Consider the following 14,976-nt stretch of genomic DNA (forward strand, 5'->3'; position numbering starts at 1 on the left):
TATAATATTTGACATGGTGCCAATGAAATGACACAACCGTGCCCATACCCAGAACTGTCCAACTACCTAGTTTGCCGAACAACATCATCCCCCCCCCCCCCCAAAAAAAAAAAGAAAAAGAAAAAGAGAAGTCGTCTTCTGGCTACTCAAAACTGACAAAATTAGGAGACAACATACAAATATAGAAACAAACATAGACTAGGGAGGAGGTTGTGTTCCTGAAGTGTTTAACAAGTGGCGCAACTTGTAAACCTAATTGGTGCATATATGTAAGTCCTTTTGTGTTCGTGCATTGACCTCCACAACCTCCTTCAGTAGAAGTGTTGCATCCATAGCTTGAGTCTAGGCCGCTTGCAATCTTTTTTCAGCCTTTTCCTTGTCTTGCAAGAGTGTTGCTCACTCTACCGCCCATGTTGTTTGCTGACTAGCCAATTCAGCAGTTAGCTCCTCTCGAGCCTTTGCCTTGATTGCCCCAGACCTCGCAACAATAACCCTCTCTACTTCTCTACCTACCTCTGCACGCTGATGGGCATAGTAGACGCCTTTATACGTCTTTACTACCTCATGCCAACTTTTCCATAGCAGTGTCACACGGTTCCAACTCAGGTTCTGTAGTCCAATCAACCATCATCTCTGACGTTTCCATGATTAGCCATCCTCTGGCCTCAAAGCAAGAGCGGAAATGCTTCGGACAGCCCCTCTGGATATAGGCTCGAATCAACTGCAACTCCATTCTATGGGTCAAAGCATGTTGTCCAATAATTCGACCTCTCTCCAAAACAATCACCATGGCCCTAATGTAAGCCATGGTCCTCTCCTCATCCGAGCCATAGTCTTGTCCATCTTCATCCTTAGCATTGGCATCGTGCTTGGCCTGTGGGTCAGTATCCATCTGCATTCCCTCTATGGCGGCAATTGCCACCTTTGGTTACAATACACACTGTTAAGTATGACCTTGTTAGAGGATTTAGATCGTCCTGATAGGAGTGGCCTGGTTAGAGGTCTTCAAACACTTCAATCTTGAAATGCCACCTTGTTAAAGGATTTACAAAATGACTGTTAAGTCAACTTTGTTAAAAGATGTCTTCATTGCTATAATGATTAGAAGGTAACAACAATTTGACCTGATTTTAGAAGCAACTTCCTTTGCAGATTTAGTTCTTTGTTCTAGCTTGACCTCTGGATCCTTGCTAATTAGAATATTATTTGTAGTTTATCTTTCACACTTTCTTGCTCTGCCTTTGCTCACATACCCATCTTATTCCCCAAGAACTGATCACTTGCACACTATCATCACTAATTGACCTTTCTTATATATCATAAGCTTTGATTAGTCAGCTTGAATACCCTTTCAAATCATCATTAAACATCCAAATAGTCGGCCTCAATCTAGTTAATTATTTGACAAGTGTATTTTGCTGCCACTTGGTCAATACTGGGATTGAACGCTCGGTTAACACTGGAAGTCCTTTGATGCCCAATCACTCGGTTAACATTGCAAGCAGGATATCCTTCATTAATCGACTGCTTGGTTAATAGTGAATGTTCTTCATTACCCAACTGCTCGGTCAATACTGAATATTCTTGGTTAATACTGCAAGTCCTCCATTGCTCGGTTAATACTAACATTTGTGTACCATCAATGGCAACATACCATTTGAAGAATTGTTTCCAACAGAAAGGCCCTCCCTACCCTGGGGATTAGGCTTGGAGCACCACTGTCCAACCACTAAGCATCCTGGTGTTAGAGCATCGACTATACAACGAGCTAGGCTTAGGATACCTCCACCTTTCTACTAGCTATTAGCACTCTGACCTCTAGTGATCACAACAAGAAGTATGCCACTAACCTACCTAGGCCAAGGATTTTTAAGGTCGCTATGTACCCAATCAACCATCACTTGACTTGACAACAAGGCTACACTAGGGACTATCATGAGTTGACACTGGTTTTTATTCAAAACATATTGGTTGTTTTAGTTACTAATGGTTCTTTCTTTTTATCATGTTGGAGTAACCATAAACAATGATTTCTTTCTCACACCCTTCATCTTGACCATGCTGGTCTTCTTGGATGATTCATCAGGTGAATGTCTGAATAATTGTAATCACAACCAATAAGTCTGTCTAACTTTCTTTGGCATTATAAAGAAATTTTGAATTTTAAAAGCATCATATGTGTAGCCAACCCATTTGCCATTCTGGTGTTGGCATAACAAAAGATATCTGAAATGTTTAAGCATCCATATACTTGGCCACTATTTCTACCATTTTAGCACCAGCAACATAAACATAGTTTCCTTTTAAAATACCTCAGCAAATCAGCCATTACATTTTGGTATTGAAGTTTGAATATTTGCAAATCTTAATCTACATGATGCAGATCTCTTATTGCAGGGAGTATATTTCATATACCCCTGTATAAGTTGAACACTCGCTGGTTATGTTTCAGGAAGAAGCTTTCCTTAGATGAGAAATGTTACAGTTCGGTACATTCATACAGTGTGTACACAAGAAGTGGATGTCGATTCATTCATATTCAACACAATAGCATTATGAGAACTTCCCAACGGCTTGTGTTATATCTCACGATTTATTTGAAACATATATTCAGATGAAAAACAAAGGTAATAACATGACCTGATTGTTGGTCGGCTTGCATCATATGAGAAGCACTTGATAATGCACGGAATGCCTTAACTAGAAAGGCTATAGCTGCAATTGATTGACGATGCACTGAAATAAGGATGCATTTGAATGCAACGCTTGTAGAATGTGTATCTAGTTGCAGGAATAATGAGGACAAAAAAGAGATCAAAAGGAGGTAGTGACTCTGTTATCCATGGTATTCTTTGCCAAGATGAGAAAATATTATATGTGCTTAAGAGCTACCACACAAAAGACTTAGCCTTCTTGGTTGCAGGCTCAGTTACAACCAAGATTTGCAAGGGTGGCAAGAGTGACAAGATACATGGCCATCGGTCCAATGTGGCAATTAAAATGATATTCATGTGGCCACCCACAAACAAAATAAGATAAGGCTGATGAGAAGATTATAGAAGTATAGCTGCTCGAGGTGAAAGATAAACTTATTGCCAAGGAATATTAATTCATGCTCAATACCTTAGTACAATAGTGCCATTCACCACCTGCCTATACTTGTGTACGTATGTACATGCCACAAATCTCTTTGTTTTTTAATGATACGGTTTAGAAAACCCAACATAAATTGCTATTTGAAAACTGCACATTTATATAAGTTATAAAAGAATTTCTAGACAATGAGAATTATATTTCTATATAATTTCAATGCATTTATTTTAAAGAGGCCTCCTTTTTTTAAAAATTTGATGGCTGGAAGGGATATGTAAAGTATGAAAAACATTAGAAGTTCAAAGGGATGAAGACCTTTATAGAATATCATCTATTTGTTTTTTTCTTGGGAGCAATATCCTGTGACAATTATATCCTTATGTTTCTGACTACTTTGTACCAAGGAAGGACTCATAGTCCTTACCTTGTGTTTCTTGGTCTTCTGTCTTGTTTTGGTTTCTTTTGTGACAACGTTTTGGTGTTTCTAGTGTGGTCGGCTCTTTTGTTTGTATGCTCAGTCCCATAAACCTTTCTGATTTTTTGTTGGACATTAATATTATTATCTTATCTTAAATTATCTAGTAGAATTTTTCGGGATTCAACTAGTCTGTTTTGCAGTTGTATAGTACCATGAAGCCTTTTTGCATATGGGTTCCTGGATTTTAGGGTGATTTGTATGCGTTATAAAAGATATTAGCATTCTTTAAAGGACCAAACACATATGTACCTTATCTGTAGTACAATCTGAAAGATTAGGATATTTCTAACTAATTGGGCCACTGATAAGGGGGAGATATTTTCCACAGTAAGTCAAACTGTGATATTGCTATAAAGATTTAACTGACTCAAAATTACACAGATAAATCCTCAGAGCCATATCACAAATGGGGCCCCTATTTAGCCATGAGAAGAGATATTAACTAATAAACCAGCTTGAAACAACTTTATCTTTGTCACAGATGAAATATGCAGGGTTCAGGTTTAAATGTTGTCAGGGACCAAAGATATCACACACTCTCGTCAAACCCAAATGAACAAATTGGACATCAGAATGGCTGCTGATATATTCTATTTCAAATGTAGGTATCAAAAGTAATAAGTTGTTCTGGTGTGCTTTTCTTGGCTGTTATTCTAGAGCCAATTCATAGTTTGGAGTACTATGGAAGATTCAAAGTAGAGCTTATATAGAAATCTTCCAATCAGATTTGCAGAGAAATTGTTGATTGTTGTTTACCTTTTTTGTTTTTAAACTAAGAGGTTAAATGTTTACGGTGATACTTTCTAGAGCTCCTTCCGTAACATCAATCTTTGGCTTCTTTTTTTTATGTTAATTATCGGAAAAGTTACTACAGGATGGAAGCAAAATTCAAAGTCCCTCCTACAGCACTGCCATGCCATGTATCAAAAGCTGATTAACAGTTATCAGCAACCAAAAATCCATCTATGACATTGTCACTATAAGGATTACGTATGAATATCCTATATACAAAAAGCTCTAGTTTCAATAACATAAAACAGAACTTTTGAGCAGAACAGAAATGGACTAATCCCAAGCACCAATAACATTGTTACTACATTCAGCATCATCTGTATTAACTTCAAGTGGAGGTATCTCAGCAAAGGCTTCCCAATTTGGAGCATCAGGAACATGAGTTTTATGGATCTCTTTGTGTTCTTTAATGTTAATGTTCTTCTTGACCACAAACTGTTTCAGAGCCTCCCTTTCTTTTTCATTCAGCATCTCACTGCATGTATAAAAATAGTGTGCTGATTTGATGTCTGCTTTATACACCAACATTGCTCCCTCCTAAAGTAGTATCACAAATCTAATTCTAGGAATCTCCAAGACAGAAGAAACCTGTGACATAGTAGAGTGGTATGTGAGTTATATGTAAAACCCAGTTGGTCTCTTTTGGATCCTTGGAAAACCTCTTCATTTCTTATCTTCCAAATTCACCAAAGGAGTTAATTAGAGAAGACAGACCAAAATCTGTTGAGTCTAGCATAAAAAACATCCACAAAGCCAGCAAGAATTTCAGTCCAGGAAAAATCAAAGGGCTTATTCCAAGAAACAGTTCTACCAAAGAAAGAGGACCAAATCAACAAAACAAATTTACTTAAAAAAAATGTGCTCAATGGTTTCGGGAACATGACAGATAGAGAATCCAAGGGTTAAGATGCCAAGCTGACTCAAGGTGCTACCAACAGTAAGTTTTTTTAACAAGAGTCCACCTAAAGCAAATCTTTTTAGGCTCACTAGGTTAAAGTTTTTTTAGGCTCACTAGGTTAAAGTTTTTTTAGGCTCACTAGGTTAAAGCCACTAAGTTTTTTTAACAAGAGCCCACCTAAAGCAAATCTTTTTAGGCTCACTAGGTTAAAGCCACTAAGTTTTTTTAACAAGAGCCCACCTAAAGCAAATCTTTTTAGGCTCACTAGGTTAAAGCCACATAGAATAAAAAATGAGAAGAGTTCGGCCAATCAAGACAACAGTTCTTGTCCAAAGCTTTAAGAATAATATCCTCGAAATGTCCCTAAAGGAAGGTCCTTCTTTCCACTTAATCTTATTAAACACAACAGCATTAGAGACGAGCTTGCTAGGAATACAAGGACCCACTGCTTTAATCTTTGGCTTTTTTTATTATTCTTCTAGGAAAAATATTGATCTGTAAATTATTTTTTGTTGGAACTAGTGGATTTCTTTCACCCCTGATTCCTTGAATATTGCATAACCACGTTTAGTGATGGGTGCCTTTAAGCATTATACTGTTTCCATTACAGGGTATAAGAATCTATATTGGGATAACCTAGATGAATGTTGAAGATTAATATTCAAAATTAAAGAGCTAAAGAGGAAAGAAAGGAGTTCTTAAAAATGCTCGAATTTGATCAAGGCAATAATATATTATTATGCCCTTTTCTGAATAATCATGTAAACTTGAGTCTTTGAACTTTTGATGAAATAACTCAACTAAAACCCTAGCATCCGAAGTATAATAGATGCAAGTTCTTGAAATGAATTTCAAGTAAATGATGAAATTTGTTTTTCAACGAGTAGTTTTTGAAACACAACCAAATAAACACAAACAGCTACAGAAAAGAGAGAATTGCAACAAGAAGCACATTTTGATTTTTAACACATAAGTTTTTTGTTGATCCAATGAGTTGCATCCTCTCTCACTATAGAGGTCTTTGAAAGACAAGGTCTTGATTTGTGTGCTGAATGGCTGATTTGTGGTACCTTCAGCAGTGAGGCCTAGAATTTTTTTCCCAAGCATTACATTTTTTAAGGTTATTCAATACACAAGCCAGCTTGGAAGGGGATTGACTTTCACACCCTTCTTTTTAATGAAGGATGTTGTGCATATTCAAGATACTTTTGTCGATCAAAGCATTTGGTGACCCTCGGAAGATGTTAAGCCTTGGCTTTGCTAGGTGTGGTTGGTTTCAGAGACGACCTTTCTTTTAATCAACGTATTCTATGCTGGTCACTTCTCATCTACGTTCAAGGCCTCTCGTTAGCACGTATACTTGGAGTTGGCACATGATCTTTTTTGTAGAGCTACTATGGAACTATGTCCTTTGGAGATTTGAAGGCCTAGTTTTGACTCAACCAACTAAATCATCAGACTTTTGACCTCATTGTTTTGCAACTGCCTCTAAATATTCTTCAAAAGCTAGGCATCCACTTGGTTTGACCATGGTGGAAGATTCGGTGTTGGTTTCTTAACACCTCCTTATGCAAGTACAAGCTCACATTGGGCTATCATTGGCTTGTTTTGCATTTTCCCATGGTACTACAGTGAGGCTCACGTGGCATTTGCAATCCTCTCAATCTGCATGGCATTGCAGATTTCACACTATTTGTACCACCGTTATTGATCCTAAGTCTCCTTTTGGTTGGTGTATTATTTTCCAAGGCTTGCTGCTCCGCGCTCGCTTGTAGCATATTGGTGTGCCATACCCCACTACCCATTTTGTGGGCAACATAAGATTTTTCATGCACTTAGTTTGGCATTGTAGAAGAGCCTAGCAGCTGTGGGCATGGACATGTGATTTCTTCTGGCCTTTTCTGTCTGAGCCTTTTTCTTGGCATGTGAATTTGCTAGGGGGGCTTCCCTTCACACAAGTTTGACATGCTTTCAAGGTGAAAATCTTCTTCACTTTGTCAAAAGATAGAAATGTTGTTATTTTTGCTCACAACTCGTGATATTCATGTATCCATATATGTCAAAGCAAATATTTGTGACAATGTAGTGCTTTTGACTCAAGTGCAAACCAACAAAATCATGCTTGGAGTGGCCCACTTGTAGGAGTTTATGCATCATTGAAGAAACCTCTCTAATTTTGGTTATTCGTCTTTGCCTTGTTACAGGTGGTGCAAACGCAACCTCTCTCTATGTCGCCTGCAAATTGTGTTGCTAGGCTCATGGCCACCAATCTGCAAACAAAAGAAATTTATAACATTAATGTTCCACTTCTCTACTATGCAGTGGCTTTGTTTCTAGTCAAAACCATCAAGGCACTGGTCCTTCCACTGGTAGTGGAGCTGGCTGGCCAGACACCAATAAAGATTCCTTTTGGCCGAGCTCTTTTGAATGGCTTTTGCGATCTTTGGTCCTTTCTTTGGCCAAGAAGGAGACTAAGAGAAGAAAATATTCTTGTTGAGGAGGGATGGTTCACTCTGGAGGCTGTTCTCAACATTGTTGATGTATGGGGTCTAAAAGATGACAAATCCTCCGACGCCTCCATCAACCACTACGTTAGCCACTTAGTGGCTGGTTGTCTTTCCTTTTGCTTCCATGCTCTACCATACTCCTTATAATAATAAATAATCGAGCTCTGCTCGAGTGACACTCAAGCAGTGATCTTCTAATGGCTTCTACGATCTTTGGTCCTTTCTCTGGCCATGAAGGAGACTAAGAGAAGAAAATATTCTTGTTGGGGAGGGATGGTTCATTCTGGAGGACATTCTCAACACCGTTGATGTATGGGTTCTAAAAGATGACAAATCCTCTGATACGTTAGCCACTTAGTGGCTGGTTGTCTTTCCTTTTGCTTCCACGCTCTACCATACTCCTTATAATAATAAATAATCGAGCTCTGCTCGAGTGACTCTCAAGCAGTGATCTTGTGTCCTTTTTTTGTGTGAATAATGCACTTTTACAATTAGTTAATGGAAATGCCTATTCATTAAATAAAATATGAAGACTAGATTAGAGAATAGGTTGTAAACTAGACAATGGAGCTAAGAAGCGTAATGATGATGGTGAAGTGTAGGAAGGAATATTAGATCATGCTTGAGTTGTATTTAAAATATAAAAGGAAAATGAACTTTTGCAAAGCTTTACTTTATGCTAATCTAATAAGATACATCTCAAGACCAAATAACCTAGACTAATGAGTAAGAAAAGTAGTCTAATGTGTTTATGGATTTGATGAAGTAGCAGGAAAACTAAATTCAAAAGGAATTAGGTTTAACTCTACAAGAAAAAAGGAATTGTTTTGAAATGGCATTGAAGTTTAAATTAGGATTTACCTAGATATATTACATCTATTTTAAATGTATTGCCTTAGATTCTATATGTTACAAATGAGCTCTATTATTCGGTTGAGTTTGTGTCGCTTTAGGATTATTTTATGTTGTGAGATCTCTCCTCCATGTATAGAAAAAATCTTGCTTAGTGTGTACCTTGATCCAATAGCTTGCCTAGTTTATATACATCTTTTATCTCTACTCTGCTATGAAGATAGTGCTGTTGCAAAATGCCTTAAAAGTCATTAATGTTATGTTGCTAAAGGATATGTACGCTCATTCAGCCTTGAAAAACTTTATTGTACAAAAACCCACTTCTTGGGATAAGTGAGGATGCTTTACAATATTATAACATAGTGGAATTCAAGGGTCTGACCAATTTGAAATTTGATTTTGAAAGTGTCCAAGTCAAATCAATGGGTGGGGTTAAAATATTGCATTCATGGAAATGAAACAAGACATGAAAGTGGTTAGATTTATGTGGTTTGTTATGATGAATGGATAAATAGGTGTAATAAAGGGAAGATGTACCAAGATGCTAGCATGTTTAAGCAACGAGGATGATGCATGTGTGGGAATGTATGTTTCTATGGATATGTTAAGGCTAAGGGAATCAATCGAACTTTGCATAAGATAAACTCTGAATTCCTTTACACTCAAGACAAAATATAGTTTTGAAAATAAAAGGTAGAGATTCTAAAATTAGCCTAATTAGCTTTACTCATTGATTCAATAATTGAATAATTGACATCAACACACCTCAAATAAGGGCTCTATTGTAGTAAATTGTCACTTCCTATTTTACATCATCTGTAGTTATTTTTTAAAAGTTCTGAGTTATTAGTTACAGATAAATTAAATGATCATAAAATACATACAAAATAATCATCAATAACACCCCTTCATTGTATACTAAACCTCCAATTGACATGAAATTACTTAATTAGTCTAAATTCCTCAAAGATTATATTTTTATGATTATTGAAGCACATTTAATAATATCTATACATAATTTATTTGAATATTGCTCAAAATAACAATGTGTGTTGCCTCTAGGCTTTAATTGATTATGACATTTTATGGTAAAGATATACATGCTTGCCTACATAAATATTATATATAATGATCACAGTTCTATCATTTGGAATAAAATATTTTTAAAAGTGATATTGATTTGTAAGATTAGTTCCATTTCTATCAGACTTCTATGCCGTTGTGTTGTCTCTTTACTTTTGGTTTTTTATGCAATATAAAGTTATCTCCAAATACCTAAGGCATGTCAATATTCATTTATTTATCCTCCATTTATCTTCTCTTTTATGAACAATTGATTATACTGTCCATAGCTAAGATCTGTTAAAATATTTATATTAGTTTAAATTTGTTTTTAATGAAATGGTTTTCTTTTGTCAGTGATGAAAGTAGGTTGTTGAAAAGCATTGTAAATTCTGCAATGAAGCACATGAAAAAGTCAGTGCAATTGGAGGTCGCGAAACATCCAGTGGGTCTTGATGTGGCAATACACGACTTTGAAAGAAGTGCACTTGATTTTTCTCGAAAAATACAGATTGTGGGGATTGTTGGCATGGGAGGCTCTGGGAAAACAACACTTGCAACAGAAATATATAATAGGAAAAGTCCCTCCATAGATAAATGCAGTTTTATTTTTGATGTTCGAGATGCAGCATACAATAGCGATTTACATAACAAGCAAAAAAAGCTTATGCAAGACATTGGTTTCAGTGCATTACAATTTGATAATGTACAAGAAGGGAAGGCAATCCTTAGAAATCGTTTGAGATCTTTTCAGGTTCTTATTATTTTGGATGATGTGGATCATGCAGAACAGTTAGATGCTCTGTTGCCTGGAATTGACAACTTTGAGCCAGGTAGTTTAATTATTGTCACAAGTCGAGAATTAGGTGTCCTTAAATCATGGGGGGTCTCCTCCATTTATCAGATGAAAGGATTAAATGTTAAACATGCTAGAGAGCTTTTATGCTGGCATGCATTTCTACAATCTTCTCCGCCATATGAATTTCAAAGTCTTGTGGAACAGTTCGTAAAAATTTGCAATAGATTACCCTTGTCACTCAAGGTATTTGGAGGACTGCTTTATGGAAAGCCTAAGGACTACTGGGATTCTCAATTAAACAAGGCTTCAAGAATATTGCCCAATGACATTAAGGAGAGCCTCAAAATAAGCTTTGATGCATTAGATGAGGAGGAACAGGAGATATTCTTGGATGTAGCTTGTTTTTTCATAGAAGAAAAAAGTGTGGCGATTGCAGTGTGGGATGGATCTAGATGGAACGGGAAACATAGTTGGGAAGCGCTTGAGAATAAGTGCCTGGTTGAAGTCGATAAGAGTAACCGGATCAAAATGCATGATCAACTTAGGGATCTTGGAAAAGACATTGCAAAGGGGAGATCACCCTTTCGTGTTTGGTCAACACAGCAAATCACCAACATTCAGAAACAGGACACGGTGAGCTTAATATTTCCTTTTATATGCTGCCTATTACCTCTTATGTAAACTTTGTTCATTCAAAGCTATACAAGCTTAGTTGGCCAATTTTATAAGGATTTTTTGCTTTTGTTTTCCAATTCAGGGAAGAGTGTTGATTCGGGGAATTAAAGCGGCAACCAATGATTTCTACGAAGAATCCCATTATGGTACACCTTTTGAAGAGTGCATGGAGCTTGTAAGGGACTGTACTGGAAGGTCTAGGCACCTTGCACCTTCTATCCTTGTTGTTAAGGAGAACTATTTTACAGAAGAATTAGCAACAGTATCATCAGGCCTTGTCTGGCTGCGGTGGATCATGTTTAGACAGAGAGTTCTTCCATCATGGCTTTCATTGAAAAATTTAAGAGTTTTAGAGCTTTCAGATGCTGAACACATAGAAGAACTGTGGAGTGACAATGCTGATGTAAGTATTTTCCTTTGTATTATCAATATTTATTATTTATAGAATCATAGGTTTCAAGTGTTTGTATAATATTCTGAATTGAAATGTAACGGGGCTGCAGCTTCCTTTGGAATTAAGAGAGCTGAGTCTTGTAGATACTTCAAGTTTTCAGAGATTTCCAAGGTCAATAAGATGTCTAAAACATTTGAAAAAGATATCCTTAACCGGGAACATATATGACTCTATCAACCATCTTCCTGAAGGGTTTTGTCTTCTGCAATCACTGGAGCACATTCAGCTAAGGGGATGCGTTAAACTAACATTGCTACCCGGCAACTTTGGTCTCTTAAGAAACCTGCAACATCTTGATTTGAGTTATTGCAGGGAGCTAAGGATGTTGCCTGAATCTTTTAAGCAGCTCATACATCTACAGTATATCAATTTCTATGGTTGCAAGCAGCTCACCTTAACGTCAGAGAACAATTTCATTCTGGAAAATATGACAATGCTGGATACTGTGATCTTTTCACAATGTACAAAATTACAGGAGTTACCTTTGCATATCACAAATCAGATGTCACTCAGACATCTGTATGTGGAAGGAACCAGGTTGAGGGAGATACCAAGTAACATTGGACAGCTGAGAAAATTGGAAGTGCTGAAAATAGGAAGTGAGTTGCTGACAAGCTTGCCACCTTCTATTGGGAATTTGTCCTCCTTATCTAATCTTAGCATTTTAGAGTGTGGGGAGATGGAAGCTTTACCTGAGTCAATTGGAAATTTAGCTTCTTTAACTCAGATTAAAATATTTTTCTGTAAGAAGTTAAAGTTCTTACCCAAGTCTCTGGGTTTGTTGTCCTCTTTGATTAGTCTTATCATTTATCAATGTGAGGAATTAGAAAATTTACCGGAGTCTATTGGAAATTTGTCTTCTTTAACTAAATTTGAGATCTATTATTCTAAAAATTTAAATTTTTTACCAAAGTCTATAGGCCAGTTATCTTCTTTGACTAGTCTTTGTATTTGTAATTGTGGGAAGTTAGAAACTTTAGCTAAATCTATTGGAGATTTGTCCCATTTGACTAATATTCAGATTTCAGAGTGTAATAAAGTAAAATATTTACCTGAATCAATAGGATCTCTGCCTTCATTGACTAGTCTTAAAATTTCTCAATTCAATGAGTTAGAAGCTTTACCTGAATCTATTGGAAATTTGTCTTCTTTGACTAATCTCCAAATTAATGAGTGCAAAAAGTTAAGAGTTTTACCTGAATCTATGGGTAAGTTGTCCCTCGTAATCAACCTTGACATTTTGAAATGTGAGGAATTGGAAACCCTACCTGAGTCTATTGGAGGTTTGGTCTGTTTAACTAATCTGAAGATTGCGATGTTGAAAAAATTAAGATTTTTACCTGAGTCTATAGGTCATTTGCCTTCCTTAACTAGTCTTTACATTTCCAAATGTGAAAATTTAGAAATGTTACCTGAATCTATTGGAGATTTGTCATCTTTGATTCATCTTCAAATTTTGTTCTGCAAAAGATTAAAATATTTACCTGAGTCTCTGAGTCATTTGTCCTCCTTAACTGATTTAAAAATTGATTTATGTGAGAAATTGGAATCTTTACCCAAGTCCATATGGCATTTGCCCTCCCTAAGTAGTCTTTGTATTTCCTTGTGTAAGAAGTTGGGATCTTTACCTGAGCCTGTGGGAAGTCTTGATCAATCAGGAGAACTGAGCATTGGGTCTTTTCCAAAAACAAGTGAGCGGCTGGGCAAGCTTCAAATTCTTGTTATCGAGAGCTGCCAGATCACAGAATTGTCTTTCCTGTCAGGGTCTTTTTCTTCCTCATTCTGCAACCTCAAATCAATACATTTAAGTTACACTCTTTTGTCGAGGATTTCAATCTCTCAGCAATGTTGCCCCAGCCTGGAAACTGTGAACCTTTGCAGTAATAACCAGTTAGTAGAAATTGAAACCTTGCCAGTTTCAGTCAAGGCCATAACATTGAGCAAATGTAAAATGCTGAAGCGCATATGTGTCATTTGTGACATGGTAAACCTTGAGACACTGTCTATACAGAACTGTGGGGATAAGTTAGAGGAGCTTCCGAGTTTTGCAGATCTATTCTTGCTAAAAGAATTTGAAATCATAGAAACTGCTGTTCAGCTTAAGCAAATTGAAGGCTTGGAAAATTGCAGATCATTGGAGAGGTTGAGAGCACTCACTTGCTGCAACGTGCTAGTCATTAAAAATTTGGAGCATATGGAGAGACTGCAGAGGCTAGAGCTCTCAGCAGCATGCAACATATCAGCACTTGGGCCTTGCCTTCAAACTATGAAGGTAATGAGATTTTTTAGATTCATTGACTTATTATTCTCTTATGTCTTACTTGGCTGATCTTAAATTTTTTATTGTTTGCAGAAGTGGCCATACGAATGTATCATATGTGCTAGGACAGAGCAAGGTATGGAATCAGTTGTGAATTCCTTTGCCTTTCCTGGTCTCACTTTGGTTGATTCATGTGTTGAGGAGATTGGAAGCAATAAATACAGAAGTACATTGAAGTTAAGATGCAGGCAAAGGCGTTCTTCTAGCATGGCAGTGATGGTTTGTTTTGCCATAAATTCTACTTCAGTAAATACCTCTCTAACCTTAGAGAGTAAAAATAGACATTGTATAAATGATCGCTCTCACATGAAAATGGACTTCGGCCAATTGAAAGAGGGGATGTGGGTTTTCTTAGGTGTTTTCACTCATCCTTCCAACTGGCTTATAGCAGAGGATTACCAACTGAGCAAAGAGTGTCGGGGTGTTCGAGCTGAAATGAGCTTGATTGATGACAAAGTGAGGGGAATGTTAGTGATGGGTGAGAAACAGAGTGTTGAGGAGGCTTTTCACAAATTACTGCTATATTTTGAGGATGTGAAGTGAATGGAGAATAAAGCTTAAGAAAATGGAGTTCCCACAAGTTGAGTTCACTTTGTAAAGTGAGGGGAATGTTAGTGATGTTCTAGGAGCTCCAAAACCCTAATATTTTTAGATCTAATTTCATTTTGTTGTGAATAGATTGGTGCAATTACTGGAGATGACTCATCATATAAAGTGTCTTCTCAAATGTCCTCTGAATTCCTTCGTCACTATCTTGAGATGAAATCTGGCATTAATTTGATAGTTGCAATAAAATATTTGTTTTCTTTTTCCCTTTTGCTATAAATGCAATTTCTGTAGTCACTGAATACATTTACTAGATAAAATATCGGACTGCAAAAAAATGTTTTTATGAATATTGTTGTAGATCACTGCCAAGCTCTCTATAAATGTAGTCACAAGTATAGAGAAAAGTGGACCAATTGTGGCAGATAATAGTTTGAAGACAACACCTAGAGGAATAGTTATATGCATCATTAAAGATTGTTTAGGATTTAAGGCATTTG

General features: G+C 36.7%; 1 protein-coding gene across 1 annotated transcript in view; it reads left to right on the forward strand.

The window, feature by feature from the left end:
- Window positions 1-14,740, forward strand: part of LOC149545448 (uncharacterized) — a 37,972-nt gene extending 23,232 nt beyond the window's left edge. The window contains exons 2-5 of the mRNA XM_089790656.1: window positions 10,040-11,114; window positions 11,239-11,559; window positions 11,660-13,882; window positions 13,964-14,740. Of these exons, the coding sequence (XP_089646782.1) occupies window positions 10,040-11,114; window positions 11,239-11,559; window positions 11,660-13,882; window positions 13,964-14,473 (4,129 nt within the window). The 3' untranslated portion in view covers window positions 14,474-14,740. The remainder of the gene's footprint in view (window positions 1-10,039; window positions 11,115-11,238; window positions 11,560-11,659; window positions 13,883-13,963) is intronic.
- Window positions 14,741-14,976: the final 236 nt, after the last annotated feature.

Source organism: Cupressus sempervirens, chromosome 7 (genome assembly GCF_028749045.1).
Source record: "Cupressus sempervirens isolate cs-2001-9-10 chromosome 7, ASM2874904v1, whole genome shotgun sequence".
NCBI lineage: Eukaryota > Viridiplantae > Streptophyta > Pinopsida > Cupressales > Cupressaceae > Cupressus > Cupressus sempervirens.